The sequence below is a fragment of the Tenrec ecaudatus genome, chromosome 3, assembly GCF_050624435.1.
Source record: "Tenrec ecaudatus isolate mTenEca1 chromosome 3, mTenEca1.hap1, whole genome shotgun sequence".
Taxonomy (NCBI): Eukaryota; Metazoa; Chordata; class Mammalia; order Afrosoricida; family Tenrecidae; genus Tenrec; species Tenrec ecaudatus.
In genome coordinates, this window is record NC_134532.1 from 115,415,972 (window position 1) to 115,438,622 (window position 22,651).

Below are 22,651 nucleotides of genomic sequence, written 5' to 3' on the forward strand. Positions count from 1 at the left end.
TAAGTTATAAATAAAATTGAGAACATATATAATGTCAAAGATGGCTACCAGTGGGAACAGATTTCTCACCAAGGTTGCATATGAATTTTTTGAAAAGTACTTTAATATGACAATTTAATTACCATTAACTTGGTCATAGTCGGCCTTGGTCCGCCTATAAACGAAGGATCACTTTGTTCCTCTACACCTTGGACCTCACTTAGCTTTGGATGCTTCTCAGTTGAAGTGATCAGCAATGCTGGTAAATCAAGAAATTGGATCCCACACTTAGAAGCTGCTGCTTTGACTTTGGGTACTTGCTGAATTCTCTGGTACCAGGATGCCAGCAATGGAAATTCTACCAGCTTTTCAGAAAGTTTCTTGCAAATAACTACCTAGACAGGGAAAGAGCAAAAACATATATTGTTTAATAGATATATTGAGGTATATTTTACATAGTATAAAATATAAACATTTTCAATCAATAAGTTCTAGTAAATTTATACAGCTGTGCAACCGGAAGCACATTTAATTGCAGAAGACTTCTATCACCCCTCAAATTCCCTTCTGCCCAACTGTAGTCAAACTCTGCTCCCATGACCATCTGCGAGCAGCCACTGGCGTGCTTTCTATCTCTAAATTTTGCCTTTTCTAGACTTTGACATAAATGGATCCTTACCAATATGCTCCTTTTTTTTTCACTGTAGCATGATTTTGAAGTTCATCCATAGACTTGCATTTATCAGTAGCTGTTATAGTTCATTATGTGGCTAAATCTTATTTTATCCACTCACCAGTTGACAGACACGATTTTCACGGTTTGTCTATTATAAACAATTGTTCTAACATTCACGTATAAATCCTTATGTGGAAATACCTTCTCTTTTTTTTCATAAATGAGTATCTAGGTGTCAGGTCAGTATATTGTAGGGTAAGTATATGATGAACTCTTTAAGAAATTGAAAAACATTCCCAGTCCCTGTATCATCTTGTATTCTTTTTTTTTATGTATGTTCGAAATCAAATTATCTTATTTCCTATTTATCTATTTATAAAATCATTTTATTGGGAGCTCGTACAATTCTTATCTCAATCCATCCATCCATCGATTGTGTCAAGCACATTTGTACATTCGTTGCCATTATCATTCTCAAGACAGTTGCCTTCTACTTGAGCCCTAATATAAGCTCCTCATTTTCCCCTTCCCTCTCCCCTCCCCTCTCCCTCATGAACTCTTCAAAATTCATAAATTATTATTTTGTCACATCTTACACTGTCCGACGTCTCTCCTCACCCACTTCTCTGTTGTCCATCTCCCAGGAAGGAGGTTATATATAGATGCTTGTAATCAGTTCTCCCTTTCTACCCCACCCTTCCTCCACACTCCCAGTATCGCCACTCTCACCACTGGTTCTCAAGGGATCATCCGCCCTGGATTCCCTGTGTTTCCAGTGCCTATCTATACCAGTGAATATCCTCTGGTCTAGCCAGATTTATAAGGTAGAATTGGGATCATGACAGTGTATGTGTGAGGGGGTAGGGGAGAGAGGAAGCATTTAAGAACTAGAGGAAAGTTGTATGTTTCATCGTTGCTACCCTGCACCCTAATTGGCTCATCTCCTCCCCACAACCCTTCAGTAAGGGCATGTCCAGTTGCCTACCAATGGTCTTTGAGTCTCCACTTACACTCACCCTCATTTACAATGATATATTTTGTTCTTTGATGCCTGATAACTGATCCCTTCGAAACGTCATGGCCACACAGGCTGGTGTGCTTCTTCCATGTGGGCTTTGTTGCTTTTCAGCTAGATGGCTGCTTGTTTATCTTCAAGCCTTAAAGAACCCAGACGCGATATCTTTTTGATAGCTGGGCACCATCAGCTTTCTTCACCACATTTGTTTATGAACACATTTGTTTTCAGCGATTGTGTGAGGAAGGTGTGCATCACGGAATGCCAATTGAATAGAAAAACGTGTTCTTGAATTGAGTAAGTACTTGAGTGGAGTCCATCTGCTGCCTTAATACCAAACCTATAAATATATGCACGTAGCTCTATTTATCCACCATCTATAAAAACATATTCACATATGTATATGTACATGCCTATATTTAGACCTCTATAAATACCCTTTGTCTCCTAGTTCTTTCTTCTCGTCCTACTATCATGCTATTCCCTATTTTTCTTTTTACTTTTTCTTTTACTTTCTATTTCCTTTTACTTTCATTTTGTCCCACTATCATGCTCAGCCTTCATTTGAGTTTCAGTAATTTCTCTAGGTTACATTGCCCTTGCTGAATCCCTACCAGGCCTCTCACAATCTCCTTGCCACTAACTTAGATCACTTGTTGCTCCCCTGTCACTGGGTTGGTCAACACCACCTGCTTACCCCCGTCTCCCCCTCTCCCATCCCCCCCCACAAACTATTGGTTCCGTTTTTTTCTCCTCCTGACTGTTCTTCCAGCCTATCTTGTCTAGATAGATCTGTAGAGATAATAATATGCACCAAAAAACAAGGCATATCAAGACAGGCGATGAATTAGAACACAGCGATGACAACAATAAGAAAACCATTGACCCATAAAGAATTAATTTAAATAAAAAAATTTTGAAAAGAAAGAAAACCTGTAATAGATCAAGGTGTGATATTTGGACTCTAGACGTGTTCTCCAGTCAAGTCCGATGGGGTACCATGCTCTGGACCGAGTCTATCCTTTGTACTCCCCATCTTAATATTCTTACGACCAGGGTATGAAGGTTCCAGTTTCTTACAGTTTAGCCATTCTAGTAAATGTACTAACCATAAAGTCAGCGGCTTAAACCTACTAGATTATCCATCGAAGAAAAATGAGGCTTTCTACTTCTGTAAAGATTTACGGCCTTGGAAATTCTAGGGCACGACTCTGTTCTATAGGGGCAATAGCAGTCGTAATCAACTAGGTGGCTGTAAGTCAGTCAGGCATGTGCAGAACTATTTCCCTGAGATCAATGTGCATTTTCCTGTAACTAATGATGTTGAGAAGCATTTGATGTGCTTACTTGCCATTCATATAACTTCTTTGGAGTTTTTGCCATTCATTTTACAATATGAAAATGGGAGTAACTCTTGCATTTCCATTAATATTTAAGACCATCAATAACACATCTGTAAGTTCAGGTTACAGCTGAAATAAGTTAAAACAGGTTTACTACAATCAAAACATCAACTTTAGTACAGGCCACCAGAATTTAAAGACCATCTGAAAATAATACTTGACACACACATAATGACCAAAGAACACATAAGTTGTGCAATTACGGGGACATATGATATATGAAAAAAAAGCAAACATCATTAAAAAGATAGGAAAGAGAGAAAGACCAAAGTGGATATTGAAAGGGACTATGAAACTTGCTCTTGAATACAGAGTAGCTAAAATAAATTAAAGAAATGATGACAGGAAAGAGCTGGGAAAAAAATTTCAAGGGACAGCAGTAAATGACAAAGTAAAATATCTATAACAAAAGACACAAAACCCTGGAATTAGAGTGGGCAAATGGAAGTACACATTCAGCATGTCTCAAGCTGACAAAAATGAACAAAATTTAAGGCTTCTATGGACAAACTACTGAATGAGTGAAGAAGCAAGAGGAAAAGAATAGACTCACTGTGCCTCAACCATCTCAAGAAGTAGCACAGGATCAAGGACTGGTGGTCTTGAAAGAAGGTAAACTTCTACAGACGGACATGGTCAAAAACAAGGCTTGAGGACTTATATACCTGTCAAAACTGGACAATGAATAAGGAAGAGAGCAGACAAATTAAGATATTTGAATTACAGAGTTGGTGAAGAATAGTGGAAATACCATGGACTTCCAGAAGAACAAACAAATCCATCTCGGCAGAAATACAGCCAGAATGTTTCTTAAAATTGAGGATGATAAAGCTTCATTTCAGATACTTTGGACACATCATCAGGAGAGATCAGACCCTGGCAAAGGGCATCATGGTTGGCAAGCAGGAACCCCAAACAAATCTCATTGCCATCAGGTTGATTCTAACGCATAGTAGCCCTAGAGGATAGAGCAGAACTGCTCCTGTGAGTTTCCAAAACTACAACTCTTCACAGGAGTAGAAAGCCCCATCGTTCTTCCTCCCACAGAGCAGCTGGTGGTTTTGAAATACTGACATTGAGATTAGTATTCCAATACATAACCACCTCGCCCTCAGGGGTCTTTGGTAAAGCTCAAGAAAATAGCAATTGTTATGCTCAACAACATAGTAATTGAGAGAGTGGTGCAGGAGCAAGCAGTGTTTCATTCTGTTGCGCATAGGCTTGCTGTGAGCAGGAACTGACTTGATGGTGCCAAACAACAACTGTGAATACCTGTACACAGACCAAGAGGCCCTACATTGTTTACAACCAGGAAAAGGTACATCAGAGTGACAGCCATTCACCATACTTATTCGATCTGTATTCTGAGCAAATGATCCAAGTAGCTGGGTTGTATGAAGAAGAAGCAATATCAGGACGGAAGAAAGACTCATTAAGAACCTGCGACACGCAGGTGACATAAACCTGTTTGCGGAAAGTAAAGAAGACTTAAAGCACTTACTGATGAAGATAAATACAGCCTTCAGTATAGTTTGCAAGTCAAAGTAAAAAAACAAAAATCCTCATAACTGGGTCAATCAACCACATTATGATAAACAAAGAAAATAAAGAAGTTGTCAGGGACTTCCTCTAAATTCAGTCCACAATCAACACTCAGGGGAACAGAAGTAAAAAAATCACTACATCGAGAACTGTTCAAAGTCCTTAAAGAGCACAATGTCACTTGAAGGACTAAGATGAACCTGACCCAAATCATAGACCACATTTTGCCAATGTAGGTTCTTTGCATTACAATATGCATTTTAGAATATGCTTGCCAATTTCAACAAATATATGCATATATGCACACAAACCCTGCTTATTTGGGTTTAATTTAAACTATAAATATATCATAATATAATATAAATTACAAACTATAAATTAAACTCTATTTTACAAATCATGATGTCCTTTTCTAGCAAATGATCTCTGCTGATGATATGTCCAAGAGCCCTGGTAGCATACACATTAAATGTTGGGCTGCTAACCACAAGGTCACCTGTTTGAAACCACGAATTTCTCTGAGGGAGAAAGACAAGGCTTTCTATTCCTGCAAAGAATTACAGTCTCAGAAACCCACAGAGGCAGTCCTACTATGAGTGGGACTTGACTTGAGTTAGACGACATGTCCAAAGAAATCAACTAACCCTAACTTCTAAAGAGTCTTCTGGTTGCATTTCTTCTGATTTGTCTCCTTTTCACAAAATCCAGTATATGTAATATTCCCCAATGTCATAATTTGAAAGCATCAATTCTTTGGTAATCATTTTTTTATTGTCCATTGTATATAAGGCAACTGAAAAGACCATGTTTTGGGCCAAGTGTACCTTGGTCATCAAAGTGTTTTCTTTATAAAATTTTATAGAAAAATATATCATAGATGATTTGCTGATAAAACACTTTGATTTCTTGACTGCTGCTTTGATAAATATTGATTGATAATGTAAATTAGTTATTGCCAAGTGATATTTTGTTTTACTTTTATCATGATCTTGTTTATTACTCCAGTTGGGGAGATTTTGGCTTTCCAAATATTTAGTGTAATCCACACTGAAGTCTATTACCCTCATCATAAGTGCTTTTGGTTGTCTTTGCTCTCGGTAAGCAAGGGTGTATCAGTTGCTTATCACAGCCTCTTTATGTCCTCCAAGCCTAAGGAGCTGTTCCTCTTCATCTAGCCCAACTGCTCGGACGTCTTGTGCTGCATGCAAATGCAGTAAGGATGACGAGAGGATACGATCCTACCACCTATCAGCTCCCACTTCAAACCACACAGTATCCTTTTGTTCTTTTTGAATGCCTGCCTCTTGATTCATAGAGATTCTGCATGAATACCATTAAGTGTTCCAGAATTGCCTGTCTTCATAATGCTACCCATAATTTGTTATACTCCACCAAGTCCACTGTCTGCACATAGTTCATATGACACCAAGAGCCATCTTTCCAGTATTCTCTGCTTCCAGCCAGGATCCATCAGCAATGATATCACTTATCCCACATCCTGTCCTGAATCCAGTTTGAGTTTCTGGCAGTTCCCTGTCGATGTACATTTATAGTCATTATTTCCAGCAAATTTTTGCTAGCCAGTAATATTGTCTGATAATGTCCACGTCATGTTTGATCACCTTTCTTTGAATAGATAGGAATCTGGAGCTATTACAGTCAGGGAATCAAGTAGTTGTCTTCTAAATTTCCTGACGTGGATGAGATTCCAGCATAATAGCTCTTTGTTTCATTTTGGTAAAGTATCTCAGATGGCATGCTATAAATTACTAGAGCCTACTTTCTTGCCAACATCATTAGTGCAACGTGAACTTCTCCCGTCAGCACTAGCAGTTCTTGAATATATGCCACCTTCTAAAATGGTTGCACATCATTACCATTTATGTTAGTAATGCGATTCTGTGTATTCTTTCCATTTTGTTTTGAGGAGTCTTATGTCATTCAATATTTTGGTCCATTGAATATTTCAGTAATTCAACTTATGGCCTGAATTTTCTCTTCAGTTCTTTCAGCTTGAAAAATCCCAATTAAATTCCACATTGCTCTTCAAGCTCCAGATATTTGCCCATTCCATCATAATACTTTCCCATATCTTCTCAAGCCACTCTTTGAAATCTTCTGTTTAGCTTTTTCACTACATCATTTCTTATATTCATTGTAGCTACTCTGCACTCCAAAATAAGTATTTGATGGTCACTGCATCAAATCTATTCTTGAGACAGTCTCTTAAATAGAGGAAGCAGACTTAAATTCAAGGGAGTAGACTTACTCTAATTTTCTTCACATTTAGCTTAAATTTGCGATTGAACAATTAAAGGTCTTTTCCGCAGCAAGACGTGGACCTTGCCTTGACTAATGATAATGAGCTTCTCTATTTTCTCTTTTCACAGGATTAGATGACTTGAGTCCTGTAACGCTGTATTGTTGAAAAGTGAATTTCCTATAAATAGGTTGCTGGTCTTACAGAATTCTATCATGTGGTTTCCAGCATAGTTCCTACCACAAAAGCCATATTTCCCAACTACTGATCATTTCTATGTATTTTAACTGTCACATTCCAATTACCAAATAATCATGAGTGCACACTCAGTCAACTTCAGACATGAGCAAATAATAAAAATCTTTACTCTTTTTATCCTTGGCATTTGCAGTTAGTGCAGAAATATGAATAATAGTCTAATTAGCCAGACTTCCTTCTAGGCATATGGATATTAACCTCACTGGTTCACTATCTTATATATATTTTACTAGACTTATTATGAACTTCCTGATATTTATAATGTTATTACATGGAATATTGAAGGTTTCAGTTTTGTCATTTTTCTACACGCATACATACAAACAAAACTAATTATTTAATACTGACCTGACGTTATATGCAGTGACCTTGTTAAACTGACTTATAAGTTCTTTTGGATTTTCTATGTACACAGTAAATTCATCTGTAAAATTTTTTTTTCATTCACAAGAGGAGGAGGGAAACAAAAGATGACCTATTTAATAAGTTGTATTTGCACTTACCAGTTGTTCTACGCAAGAAAAGACCTAGCAATCTACTCCCTTAAAATTTTATAACCTAGGAGACCACAAGGGGCAGTGTCCCTTTGTCCTACAGGATTGCTGGGAGTCAGAGAATTAACTTGATGGCACATAACAGCAACTACTGGGACAATGAGTCACCCCTTTCACAGACAAATAAGAAAGAAACCAAGCTTGACAAATGGTTACTATGGGTGAAGGAGGAAGAGTTTTTGCTTAGGAAGAACTGAGTATATATTAACACTGGTGGGACAATTTGGAGTAGGACATCAATAATTGTTGGATAACACCAAGATTATAATCAATGACACTGAATTATATATGTAGAAGTCGTTGGAGAATGCTTTGTTGTGTATATTTTTGTCACAATTGAAAAACAAAAGTAAAATGGTAAAGCAACAAGAAAATCATCATAATATTACAAGCTAGTAAATACATAGTGCATGTTTAACATCACCATAACATCCACACATAGAATAACAATAAGAAAGGCATGTTGTTGACATTAAGATGCCATGGAGTTGACTCCAACTCAGAGCGGCCCCATGTGCTACAGGACAAAACACTTGCCCACCCTGTGTGACCTTCACAATAGTTGCTTACCTTTGACTAGTACATCAAATGAAATTTCCTCATGTTCACTTCTAAGGAACCTTCCCATCCAAGAAAAGATTTGTTTTTGTTGCTGTTAGGTGCAATGGAGTCAGTTCTGACCTATAACAGCCTTATGCAAAACAGAGTGAGACATGGCCTGATCCTACACCATCCTCACAGTTGTTCCTGTACTAGATCCCATTGTTGCAGCAGTCAGGGTGTTAATCCCTCTCCTTGAGGGTCTTCCTCATTGACACTGCCCGCCGCTTGACCAGCCGGGATGTCCTTCTCCAGGGACTGGTCTCTCCTGACAATAAGGTCAAACTATGTAAGGGAAGTCTTGCCATCTTTGACTCAAAGAAGCATTCTGGCCATCTTCTTCTAACACAGATTGCTTTGTCCTTCTAGCAGTCCATGCTACCTTGCATGTTAGTCTCCAACACAATCCAAATGCACAGATTCACAGACCTCTTTAGTCAATGTCCAACTTTCACATGCACATGAGGCAACTGAAATACCATGGCAGTGGGCCAGAGGCACCTTCTGGTAGTCCATAATACTTTCATTTTCTTTAACAACTCCAAAATTCAAATACATCAATTATTCTCCAAATGTCCTACCTACTCATTATCTACTTTACTGAAAACATCACAGCTTAGGTCAAGCACATCTTTGTCATTTAAGCAATATCTTTGTCTTTTAACATTTTACAGACGTCTTTTGCAGCAGACTTGCCAAATGCAATAAATTATGATTTCTTGCCTGCTGCTTCTATCTATAGCCACTGAATGCGGATCTAATAAAATGAAAACCTTGGCAACTTCAATTTTTTTGTTTATCATTATGTGGCTAAAGGTACAGTTGTGATGAATTTCATTTGTTTATTTTTTTTCCCATTGAGTTGTAATCCATACAGAAGGCTTTAGTCTTTGATCTTCAGTGAGTACTTTGCTTTCAGCAAGCAAAGTTGTATCATTTGCATATTACAGATTTTAAATGGGCTTTCTTCCAATTCTAATGTCATGTTCTTCTTCATATGGTTCAGTTTACTGAATAAATTATTTGCTCAAAGTATAGACGGAGTAAATATGACGAAAGGATACAATCCTGATGCTCACCTTTCCTTATTTTAAGTCCGTCAGTATTCCTGTGTTCTGTTCAAATGACTGTCACTTGGCCTATGCCATGTTTCAAATGAGCACAACTGAGCGTTCTGAAATGCCTACTCTTCAATGTTATACATAGTTGGTTATGATGTGTATAGCTGAGTGCCTTAGTGTTATCAATGAAACACAAGTAAACATCTTTCTGGTAGTCTGCTTTCAGCCAAGACCTAGCTGGTGTCAGCAGTGCTAGGCCCTGTGCCTCCATCCTCTTCTAAAAACAGCCTGAATTTCCGGGAGCTCCCTCTCAATGTACTGAAGAAACTGATTTTGCAAGATTATCTTCAGCAAGATTTTACTTGCATGTGATAACAATGAAATTATTTGAAAATTATCACATATTATTGAATCACCTTTCTTTGGGATTGGCACAAATATGGATCTCTTCCAGTCAGTTGAGCAGCTAGCTGTCTTCCAAATTTCTTGGTGTAGACGACTGAGTGCTTCTAGCACTGCGTTGGTTTTTCTGAAACACTTCTACTGGTATTCTTCCAAGTCCTGGTGCCTTTTTTCACCATTGCCTTCAGTGGAGCTTGGATTTCTTCCTTCAATACTACCAATCCTTGATCATATATTTACCTCTGGAAATTATTGCAAGCTGATGAATTATTTTTCCTAGTTATTCTGTCTACTCCATCCAACATCTTTTAATGTTTTCTTAATTTTTCAATATTTTGACATTGTGCAAATTATGAGTGTACAACTCATTAGGAAAAGGTTAGGGTTAGAAAGACTACCTTCAGAAGTATAGAGAACTACATAACAGTTATACTGAGAAATAATATCTTTATATGTTTTGTTTTGTTTGAAAAAGGTTTCTATGATTTTGTACCTATATATTTTTTACTTATTTATCCTCACATTTGAGAAATTCTCAACATATTAACCATAGATTAAATGGATATAGCTTTTTCAAAAACCTAAAATGTCTAATACCTATTTGTGAGTATTGAGGAGAGCCCTGGTGGTGTAAGGATTACTCATTGGGCTAACTGCAAGGTCAGGGGTTCGAAACCACCAACTGCTCCATGGGGGATAAAAAGGCTTTCTACTGTTGTAAAAGGTTCCAGTCAATGAAATTCACAGGGACAATTCTAACCTGTCATATATAGTGTCTGTGAATCAGAGTTCAGTCGATGGCTTTGTTTTTAAATTATTATTAAGAATTTGCCAATGAAATGAATAAGCTAAATTGCAGTGCTGAGTCCTTCAAAACAAATTACCCAAGATGTTCACCATTTGATGTCTATGCAGTCTTCATTTTTTAATCCTTCACTTTTCTTTTTGTTTTAAACAGCTTTGTTGGCATATAATTCACATAACATGCAATTCAATGGTTTACATATATTCAAAAGCGCTGTGCTGTAATCATTACAGTTGATTTTAGAACATTTTCTTCATTCGTGACTCCTTATTACTAGCTCCTCATTACTCCCCAACCACACCTGCCGTAACCCTAGGAACTATGAGTCTAGTTTCCATCTCTAATGATTACTTATGCTATACAGTCTTAATTTGGAGACATTTTGTATCCCATGGCATCCATGTATTTTGCAGTCTTAGGAATATTCTCGAGCTCACTAGCAAAGTGGATTGCGTGGAAATGGAGAGGCTGCACTCTTTTAGAAATCCACCATCCTCTTTTTCCCTTTGGAGTGAACCTATCTACCCCGAGAGGACTGAGCTAACAGACAAAATCAACCAACAGCACTTAAAGGAATATAGAACGAAGCCTTCAGATTCATATTTTAAAGAAACTTAATATGATATAGAGATTTAACTAGTGAAAAAATTAAAAGGTAAAAGATATACATATATTTAAAACTGAAAAAAATAACAAGGACTAATTGTGAAATATTTTTATAAGGCAGAACTTCAAGTAAGACCTCTGTCTATACAATTTTTTTTTAATGTGCACCTGAGGCCCATGATGTAAATTAAAATTTTACATTTTCTCTTGGTCAGATGCTTTCTTCACGGCACTGCCATCAAATTTCAGTTTCTTTAGAAATGAGAATGTTCTTGCTTCTTTGAAAAGCACTGAAAGCTGTTTCCATAGAAACAGTGATAATATAATGTCATAAGCATACTATGACTTACGATTATAAACAGACAAAAGTAAAAAGGTCAAGAAACAGAATATTCCTGCAAATACACAAGAGGCCTGTACTGTGTGTATGCATATGTATATATCTGTGTATCTATGAGGGGGGCTTCTAAACACTCATAGAAAAATATCATTATTTGTCAATTCTAATCTTTCAACGAACTTTCTGATGCTCCATCTAATTAGTATTAAATTTAGAACAGTCCCTGGTACCTTTAATAAAATACTACAAAGGTGTCTGATAAATAATAAACAGAACAAAACTCACGGTTGAAAGTCAGCAATGCCTGGTGGTGGTTCGAGGAAAGAACAGGGTTGAAAAAGTGCTAAGGCCACTGGCATAAGATTAGCACTTAAAGCCATGGTCCTGGAGGGCATCCCTTAGGGAATGGGTGCTGGCCGAAAAGAGGTAGGGCCCAGTCTAGATCTACGGGGCATTCAAAACTCTATGGATCAGCAGAGAAGGAGGCGTCCACAAACTCAGAACACTGAGATAGGAAAAGAAGCAGGAAAGCTTTGAAAGAAGCCAAGACCAAAAAAGGAGTGCTTAAGATGGGCATCTCTCTCTTAGTCATGGAGGTAATGGCAGCTCATAGCGACCATATAGATGGGCATGGTCACTTGCTTTGTTATATACCTTTGAGTCGGTTCTGGCTCAGAGTGACCCTATGTACAGCAGATCAAAGCATTGCCCAGTCCAGCGCCATTCTCACAACTGACGTTGTGCTCGAGCTCATTGTTGTAGCCACTGTATGCATTCTCCTAGGAGCCAGCCCTCTGGTTACACTTCTTCAAAGACATATCTATTTGCTCTTCTAGCCTCCCATGGCATTTTCAATATTCTTTGTCAATATCATAATTCAAATGCATCGATTCTTCTGTGGGCCTCCTTATTTTTTTCCCAACTTTCATAGGCATATGAAGCATATGACCCAACCATGATTTGGGTTAGCTGTACCTCAGTCTTTAAAGACACATCCTGTCTTCAACACTTTAGAGAGATCTTGTGCAGCAGATTTGCTTAATGCAATCCAATCTATCACTTGATTACTTGACAACTGCTTCCATGATTGTGGAACGAAGCAAAATGAAGTCCTTGACAACTTCAATCTTTTCTCCGTTTATCTGGAGGTGTCCGTTTAGTCCAGTTGTGAAGACTTTTGTATTCTTTAAATTTAGTGAAGTCTGTACTCTTTGATCTTTATCAGCAAGTGCTTCCAGTCCTCCTCCTTTAAGTAAGCAGAGTTGTGTGTATATCTTGCATGTCTTAGATTAATAAATCTTCTTCCAATCCTGACTGTTCTTCAGATAGTCCAGTTTCTCGGATTCTCTGCTCAGCATACAGATTGAGTAAATAAGGATACAACTATGTTTCAATTCAATAAAACTGGAAAGTGACTTTAGTATTGGGCATAATTGGGGTCCCTGGTAATTGTTACATGATCAGTCAGAGTGAAGTCAAAACTCACTGCCACCCCGTTGATTCTACATCACAGTGACCGGATAACACAGAAGAACTGCTCCCTAGGGCTTCAGAGGCTGTAGAGCTTTAAAAAAAAAAAAAAAGAAAAAAATGACCATCTCATCTTTTTTCCATCAGTGAGATGGATGGGTTCAAATCCCATATGCCAAAATGGAGTAAGGATATAAAAGTAATATGAAGTAAAAAAAAATAAAGACAGACTATAGATATCTTATGATGCTTTTGGATGAATTGGGTCCAAAGTCATGCATAGTTGCTAGGAAGAGATGTGGGGTCAAGTATTTAAGGCGGGGTCTACTGAGAATTGCCCACATACTATTGGGAAAAACCTAGCAGAGAAGGAAAAATTAAAGTGCAGGGAAGCAAAGGGACAAGTGGGAGCACAGGTGCTTGAGAAAGCATGGAGGAGTGAGACCCAGGACAAGAGCCCCAACACGAAGGCAGGACTTGGTTTAATTCTCTCTGAGTACTCGAAGGACCTAAAACACTGCCTGGAAACCCGCAAGCGCTCTGTGGGGTGAATACAGGAGCCATCATTGCCGTGGAAGAACAATCCCCTAGAGGTTTTCTCGTCCTTCTGATTATCGTCCATTGTCGTCGTCGTTGGGTGATGTCGGCTCAGCTGTGATGCTCAGCAGCCCTTTGTACAACAGAAGGAAACACCTCGTGGTTCTGGCCTTCCTTATCGTGGTTCTAGCCGTAGAGCGGACTGAAGCAGCCACTGTGTCATCCTATCTTGTTGAGGGCCTTCCGCTTTCACTGTCCCTACTTTGCCAAGCATGATGTCCTTCTCCAGAAACTAATTTCTCGTGACAATATGCCCAAAGTTTATAAGATGAAATCCCATCATCCTTGCCTCTAAGGAGACACTGTAGTTCTTCTAAGAAATATTTTTGATGTCCTTTTCCTAGTCCATGATATTGTCAATATTATTTTCCAGCACCATAATTTCCAGATTCTTCTTCGGTCTTCCTTATTTAATGTCCGACTTTTCACATGCATATGAGGCGACTGAAACTACCATGGCTTGGGGCAGGGCCACCATGGTCCTCAAAGCAACATCCTTGCATTTTAACAATGGAAAGAGGTCCTGTGCAACAGATTTACCTAGTGCAATACATTTTTTGACCTCTTGTCTGTCTGTGTGATGTAGCAGCTTTGTCATTGGTATTTCAAATGCCAGCAGGGTCACCCAAAGGGAACAGGTTTCAGCAGAGTCACGAGACTTCAGAACAAACAATGCAGAAGAAATCGACTACCATTTTAAATTACTGAAAGAGTCTATGGACAAAATATTGAATAACTGAAGGAAGAACTTTTTTTTTTTAAGGAAGAATTTAATGCTAGAAAGCATTAGCCAAAAACAAGGCTCCAGGAATTGGTGGAATACCAACTGAAAAGTTTCCGAAGGCTGATGAAGCACTGGAAGCACTTAACTCACCTTTGCCAGGAAATTTGGAAGAGAGTTACTTCTCCAAGTGACTGGAAAAGATCCACATTTTACCTATTCAAAGGAAAGGGGACCCAAGAAAATGCTCAAGGTATAACATCATGTGCAATCAAAATTGTGCTGAGGATCATTCAACAATCGTTGTAGCACTATATGGGCTGGGAGCTGCCAGAGGCTCAGGTCAGCTTCAAAGAGGACATGGAACAAGGGATTATCATTGCTGATGTCAAATGAATCTTGATTCAAAACAGACAATATCAGAAAGTTATTTACTTGTGACTATGCAGTCATTCAACTGTGTGGATCATACCCAACTATGAGTAACCTTGAGAAGAGTGGGCGTTCCAGAACCCTTGGCTATGCTCCTGCATAGCTTGTACATGGGTCAGAAGGCAATTGTGTGAACAACACAAGAGGATGTTGCATGGTTAAAATCAAGCAAGGGTTGTGTCAGGGATGTATCCTCTCACCATACTTACTCAATTTGTATGCTGGGTAAGTCATAAGAGAAGCTAAAGTATATGACGAAAAATGTGGCAAAAGGATTGGAGGAAAACTTATTAATCTGTGATATACAGAGGATACAACCATGCTTGCTGAAAGTAAGGACTGCAGCCTTTAGCATGAACTATAACTTAATGTCAACAAGATCAAAATCCTCACAACTGAATCAATAGGTAACATTATGATAAATGGAGCAAAGATTGAAGTTGTCAAGGATTTTGTCTTGCTTGGATCTACAGTGAATGCTCATGGAAGCAGCAGTCAAGAGATCAAAAGACACATAGCGTTACCTAAATCTGCTGCACAAGGCTTCTCTAAAGTGTTTTCAAGCAAGAGAACTGAGATAAGCCTGACGCAGGCCATACGTGACCTTTTCGATTGCCTCAAATGTATGTGGAAGCTGGACATTAAATGTGTTTGCATTGCCGTGCTGGGGAAGAATATTGAAAGTACAATGAACTGCTAAGAGGGCAAACCAGTCTGTCCTGGAAGAAGTACAGCCAGAGTGCTCGTTAGAGGCACAGATGGTGAGATTTCATCGTGCAAACATTGGACAGGTTGTCAGAAAAAATAAGATCGAGAAGGACATCCTACTTGGCAGAGGGGTAGATAAAAAGAGGAAGGCTTTCAAGGGCATGGACTGACCAGTGGCTGCAACAATGGGCCCAGAATCCTAATGGTTGAGTTCATGGCACAGGATTGGGCAGTGTTTGGTTCTGTTGTCGCTATGGGTCGGAAGCAACTCAATGGCATCTAACAACAGCAACAAATGTACAACTATTTGGCCTCTCCATATGCTGGGCAAAAGAGAGTGAAGAAAATTAAAGACACATGGTGACAATTAGTCCACAGGACTAAGGACCATGCTAACTTCAGCCCCGTGACCCTGAGATTAGAAGATCTAGAGGGTGCCTAGCTAGCCCAGACAACTGCTCTAAGCAGACTCACAATAGAAAATTCTGGATAAAGTGAGAGAGAAATGTGGACTAAAACTCAAAAACAAAAACAAAAAAGTAAGCCTGACAAAGACTAGTGGAACCCTGAGACTATGGCCTTTAATCATCTCGAGGCCTGGGACTGAACTTGCTGCCACAGCTCAACTTTCAGCCTCAAAATAAACAGGACTATCTACCACCATTAACTGCCATCGAGTTGATTCTGATTCTTAGTGAACCTAGAGGCCAGAGTCGAACTGCTCCACGGGATTTTGAAATTATAAACCTTCATAGGACTAGACAGTCTTAGCTTTCTCCCTTGGAGCAGCTGGTAAATTGTAACCATGGCTGTGTGACTAGTAGCCCCGTGGATATCCCACTGAGCCACCCGGGCTTCTTAGACAGAGAGTACACACTACATAAAACAATCAAACGCAGGATATTGACAGGGGACAGCATTTGCCCAGGGAGAAAACTCTGAAGGCAGGATTGGAGAGAGGAGAAGAATAAATGAAAGTAGCAAACAGAGGAGGTGTAAGGGGCACCATTACATTGTGGGGACTGCAAAATAAAATGTTTGCAAACTTGCCATCCAATCATAACGAAAAGGGTTTGCTTGTTTGTTGTAATCATACCTAGAAAAGGCTATGGAGCAGTTCTGCTCTGTCACGTGGGATGGACACAAGAAGATAATTGACTTGATGGCACCCGAATGCATATATGTGTGTTAATTTATAATACGAAGATGCATATCCATAGTTTCATACTTTACCAACTGATAAAATAAAAGCTCGACTAAAAAAGTTTGAAAGACTTTTTCCTTTGTGGTGCATTGAGGCAAAAGAGTTTATAATTATCCCTAGAGTTCTTAATTGTCTGGAATTGGGCATAATAAACTATTATGGCATAATAAACTACCACTCAATTCAGTTAATGTCCTTCCTCATTCCTCACACCTTTCCTTTCCTTCCTTGGTATTGATTTATTCTTATTAGCTAGATGTATGTGGCATCTTTCCTGACTTCAGAAAATAAGTTATGATTAAATGACAACGAATCATGTTTAAAAGAAACAGAAGATTTTTACTCTGTGTGACAGGTCACCCATTTAATCAACATGTCAGGCAGCTCGAGCAATACCGAGGCAGCTCCAGAGGTACAAAACTGGATTCACTATACTCAAGAAGATATAGGTAAAGAAGTGCCAAGTGGAAAATGTGTGAGATGGAAATTTAATTTTTTGCTAATAAATAATAGGGGAGGGGACAGGTTTACCTGTCTTGTAAGAGAAAATCATTAAAACGTCAAAGTTTCTTAAGGATAAGAAAACAAAAGGGTTTAAATTTAAAATAATGGTATGAAATCATTGCTACCAAAAGCACAAAATGAAATCTAGTTGCTTGGTTGTTAATTATAGTAAGGGGTGAAAATGTGTCTGGATAAAGAGGGAAACAAGATATTATATCTATCCAAAATATCTTCTCCTCTTGCAAATTAGTTAATACAAAGCATGATTTGTGCTTATTTAGAGCATTTTACATGCCTTTCTGCTTTTTATAAGAGTAGAATAAGTAGTGTAAATGGTAAAACAGTGCAAAAATCTATTTAAATGGAAATATAATCTCAGTTCTCAACTGCTATGAAATGTACTTGATTAAAATACAAACTAATCACTAAAGTGGAATTCATGATTTTTTAGTGTGCCAGCGGGGTGATTATTTGTGATTTTTACACTGCTATGTCAAAGGAAATGCTAAAAGAATGTTTAATATAGGTATTTTTACTTGACAATTTCTGCAAAAGAAGAATGATGCTACTTTTGCTAACAGTAATGTCTTACACATTAAAAGAATTCATTTTATATTGGCCCTCATGAAGGCATCACTGAAGACTGGGTGTTGTAGCAGAGTGTGGTGAAGAAGCTAGATGGTGCTCGGCTATTAGAAAGAGTAATGTCTGCGATCGCTGAAGACAAATGGGTGCATAAGCAAATGTGGTGAAGAAAGTTGATGGTGCCCAGCTATCAAAAGATATGGCATCTGGGGTCTTAAAGGCTTGAAGATAAACAAGCGGCCATCTAGCTCAGAAGCAACAAAGCCCACATGGAAGAAGCACACCAGCCTGTGTGACCACAAGGTGTAGAAGGGATCAGGTATGAGGCATCAAAGAACAAAAAAAATCATATCATTGTAAATGAGGGTGAGTGCAGAGTAGAGACCCAAAGCCCATCTGCAGGCCACTGGACATCCCCTTACAGAAGGTTTGCAGAGAGGAGACAAGTCAGTCAGGGTGCAGGTTAGCAACAATGAAACATACAACTTTCCTCTAGTTATTAAATGCTTCCTCCCCCCCACTACCATGATCCCAATTCTACCTTATAAATCTGGCTAGACCAGAGGATGTACATTGGTACAGATAAGAACTGGAAACACAGGGAATCCAGGACAGATGAGCCCTTCAGGACCAGTGGTGAGAGTGGCGATACCAATACCGGGAGGATGGAGGGAAGGTGGGGTAGAAAGGGGGAACCGATTACAAGGATCTACATATAGCCTCCTCCCTGGGGCGATGGACAACAGAAAAGTAGGTAAAGGGAGACGTTGGACAGTGTAAGATATGATAAAAAATTATAAGTTATAAATTATCAAGGGTTTATGAGGGAGAGGATCGGGTTTATGAGGGAGGGAGAAAAATGAGGAGCTGGCATCAAGAGCTCAAGTAGAAAGCAAATGTTTTGAGAAAGAAATGGCAACAAATGTACAAATGTGTTTGACACAATGTATGTAAATATGGATTATGATAAGAGTTGTATGAGCCCCCAATCAAATGATTTTTAAAAAATAATAGTTTTAATACAATACAAAAGAAGAGACTAGTGTCTGCAGTCTTAAAGGCCTGTTTTCAAACATTCAGTCATCTAAATGAGGCATAAACTAAGTCCACATGGAAAAAGCACGCCAACCTCTGGGATCCAAGATAGTAAACAATCCAAAGAGGGGATGGTATCAGAACTTGACCAACTGTTTAACAGAAGGGTATGGACCACAGTGGGAGCCCCACATTCATTTGCAGGACCCCCCACATAGATGAAGCCTCTGATGAATTCCCTCTGATCATAGTCTAGGGATGTCAATAGCTTTATCAAACTTAGAGCATTGTAAAGAGGATTATGGTAGATGGTTGATATCGAGTCAAATGTGACTCAGAGTAACCTTCTGTGAGTTTCTGAATTGTGCTGTAATTGTTTACAGCAGTAGAAAGCCCAGTCTTGCTCTTGTGGTGCTGCTGGAGGTTTTGAACTGCCGGCCAAGTGGATCGCAGTTCAAGTCGTAACCACTACACCACGTTATTTGATCTCCCTTTGACCCATTTAAAAGTTGTTGCAGCTTAAAAAAAAAATGTGAAGGGGAAATATATGTGGATTAAACCTCTGGTGATTCCATGTGACTAGACCAGGGTTGTGAAGAGCCTTGCTGTTATGTAGCGTTCACTGCAAAGTGAGTTATGGCAGATGTAATTAAGTTAAAATTGAACACCTTATCGTTTGATCTCCCTTTTGATCCATGTTAAAGTCATTCTAGTTTGAATATTCGCTACTTTCCTTTCAATTGAGATTTTGTTCTTTTATTTTGTTATTGGTGTTGCTTTATATTTGAAATCCAGGACAGGTAAATCTATAGAGACAGTAACTAGATAAATGGTTTCTAGGGGTTTGGCAGGGGATGTAGGGGAAGTGGGATGTTAATGAGTACAAAAAAGAAGAAAATGTTCTAAAATTGTTGGGAAAATGATTGTACAACTCTTCTTGATATGATTAAACTATAGACTTGTATGATATGTGGATTTTATGCCAATGAAACGTTTAAAACGAAAAAGGGGAGCCCATCTTTTAAAACATTAGAAGTTCAAATATAGAAAATGAACTCATCAGTAGTCAAATACAGCGAGCTTCCATAAATAGTAACTTCTCTGTCTTACAACAAAACTGAAACTAAACTGCCATCAAATCAATTCCCACTCACAGGGAGCCTGAAGGGCAGGACAGAACTGCCCCTGTGGATTTCCGAGACTGGAACTGGGGGTTTCCAACTTCTAACCTTGGTTTGCAGCCCAACTTGCAAACCATTAGACCACCACAGCTCCACAAGAACAGAACCAACGGTCAATTAGCCCTCACTCACTCGCTGCCATCAAGTCGATACCCCTCATAACCACCCAAAAGGACATCGTAGAACTGCGCCTGTGAGTATCAAGACTGTTACTCAATATGGGAGGAGAAAGCCTTATCACAGTTTTACCAACATTTATAAATTTACTAGTAGCAATGGAAAAGTGACTAAACTTTCTAGTACCAAGAAGTGTATGGATTTTGCCCTACCATGCTATTTATTCCTACCTCTCTTATAGCTTGCCCTGATAGTTACTAGAGGATTCTAACAAATGTACCAGAGGGAGGGACTTAAAAAAGGGTGCGCTGTAATTTATAATACAGAAGTGCTAAGCCATCAGGGGTTAATTTTGCAAACCAATACCCAGGGAAGAAGGCGAGAAGCTGAGAGTAGGTACATTACACAAAACCTCAGCACTCTGCTGGGAAGAAGAGACTCTCCACTCCCAGAAGCAGATGCAGTCACAGGGGCAGTTCCTCCTTGTCCTTCAGGGATGCTATGAGCCTGAATAGACGGGGAGGGAGGGAGGGTGTTTTGTTTAGCCATACTTGCTATGGTTCTGCTCTATTCTGGTTAGCAGTGTTTTCCTAGCCCTTATTCCAGACTTGGATTATGAAAATAGTTTCTGCTCTTTAATGTCATTAGCTGTATTTCTGTAGCTAAATATCTGGATTTCAGTTCCACCTCTGTGTTTCTGGTCCAAACTTAGTGACTTGATCTTAATTTCAAATTAGGAAACTGATCTTCATTTTGTTCATTTGTATCGCCACTTTATCACCCCAATATGTTAATACAGACATAAAGGTTTTTGGCATCATTGCGAATATATAAACTAAAATAAACAAAAAATGTTTCATTACCCAAGATGACTTAAAGGAGAAAATTTAAGATACTAGAAATAAGATGAAGACTTTGGCAGAGAAACACAAATTCCTGGAGAAAATGTAAGGGTTGGGAGAAAACCAAAAAATACAAAAGGATATGTTTTGAGAATTAAATATTAAATCTCAAAAGGGAAGACCCTAATTAAAGTCTACAGGTGCTAGATAAGGCTTAGTGTAGACATTTGTCTTATTTTAAACTAAGCCCTCTCACTGGCATTGACTCATTATGGGCCTATAGAACAGGATCAGCTGCTTGCCCATGTGCAGTTTCTGAGACTATAATTATTTACAGGAGTAGAGAGCTTTGTCGTTTTCCCAAGGAACGGATAGGATAGTGGTTTCAAACTGCTAACCACATGGTTAGCAGCAGAACGCGTAAATCACTACACCACCAGGAAACAAAGCAAGGTGTTTCCCTCCATGTCATAGGGATAGGGGATAGTAATAGATATACTTTGCCCTCAGTGGACCCCAATCTAATAAATGGTATTTAACGTTAGCTAAAATCAGATGTAAACCACCTGAAAGGATGACTATCAGCATAATGCCCTAAAATAATTTTCCCTCAGTTGAATCTAAATTTTGGGTTTCCTGGGGTTGAAAGGATATATTCAGGTTGTCTATACCACTGTATCTTGTTTTTATTCTTTGTAGAATTTGCCATCGTTTATTTATTTGTCTACTTGGTCATTTTTAATCAGCCCATTCTATAATATGAACTTCATAAAGGCTGGGACTTTAAGAATAAAGTCACTCTATCCCTAATCTGTATATAATGTCTGGCTCACACATTATGTAAATCAAATGATGAATGATGTGCATTTTGAATTTACGCTTAAGAAGTCAGAAGCAAACATCACTACCTAGGGAAGCCAAGAAGGCCAATGCTATTTCGTAAAGCATCAAATGACTAACCCAATGAGTGAAGTTGCTAATAGAGCAAAGGGATCAGAAATAAGAGAATTTAGAAAACGTTTGACATGAGGAACGAGCCCTGGTGATGCTGTGGATTAGGTGCCGGGCTGCTAACAGCAAGACAGACAGATTAAACCCACCAGTCATTATGTGGGAGGGGTGGGGGGGGCTGTCTGCTCCTCCTGTACAGACTGACAGTCTTGGGATCACGAAGAACAATTCTACTCTGTCCTTTAGAGTTGCTGCTATGAGTCGGAATCAACTCATGGTAGTGGGTTTAATTTTGTTTGTTAACGAGGGAAAAAAATTCAAAGATGTTTTCTCTATGTCTTGTTCTTGTTCCATGAACACTACGAACATATACACACACACAAAAATCAACCCAAACTTCATCTAGTCTATTTCAACTCGTCACAGCGACCTACCGAACAGAGCGGAACTACCCTATCAGCTGCCGAGATTCTCAGTCTGGATGGAAGCAGGCCGCCTCATCTTTCTCTGGCAATGGGTAGCCCACCCACCATGTGACCAGAGCGCGTGAAATATCAACTAACCTTCTAAACAATGCTGAATCTCTCTGCCCCTCCCCTTCACATGCTCTCGTTCCTAGGGTATTCTGTTTTCAATCATGCTTCGTTTCTACTCATTAAGGAATGAAAATGTTCTTTAGGAAAATGACAGTTGATCGACACCACCTAAATCAGTGAAGCACCAACCTCCAAAGACATTGATTTTCATCAGAAGTCTTTGCTTATCTGTCAGCAGAGATATCAGGCGTGTGGTTCATACATAAT

General features: G+C 38.9%; 1 protein-coding gene across 3 annotated transcripts in view; it reads right to left on the reverse strand.

The window, feature by feature from the left end:
- The window catches only part of GSTCD (glutathione S-transferase C-terminal domain containing), a 143,828-nt gene that overhangs the window by 108,809 nt on the left and 12,368 nt on the right, over window positions 1–22,651 (reverse strand). For all 3 annotated transcript variants that reach the window (XM_075543965.1, XM_075543967.1, XM_075543966.1), the window contains exon 5: window positions 123–374. In XM_075543965.1, coding sequence (XP_075400080.1) covers window positions 123–374 — 252 coding nt within the window. The remainder of the gene's footprint in view (window positions 1–122; window positions 375–22,651) is intronic.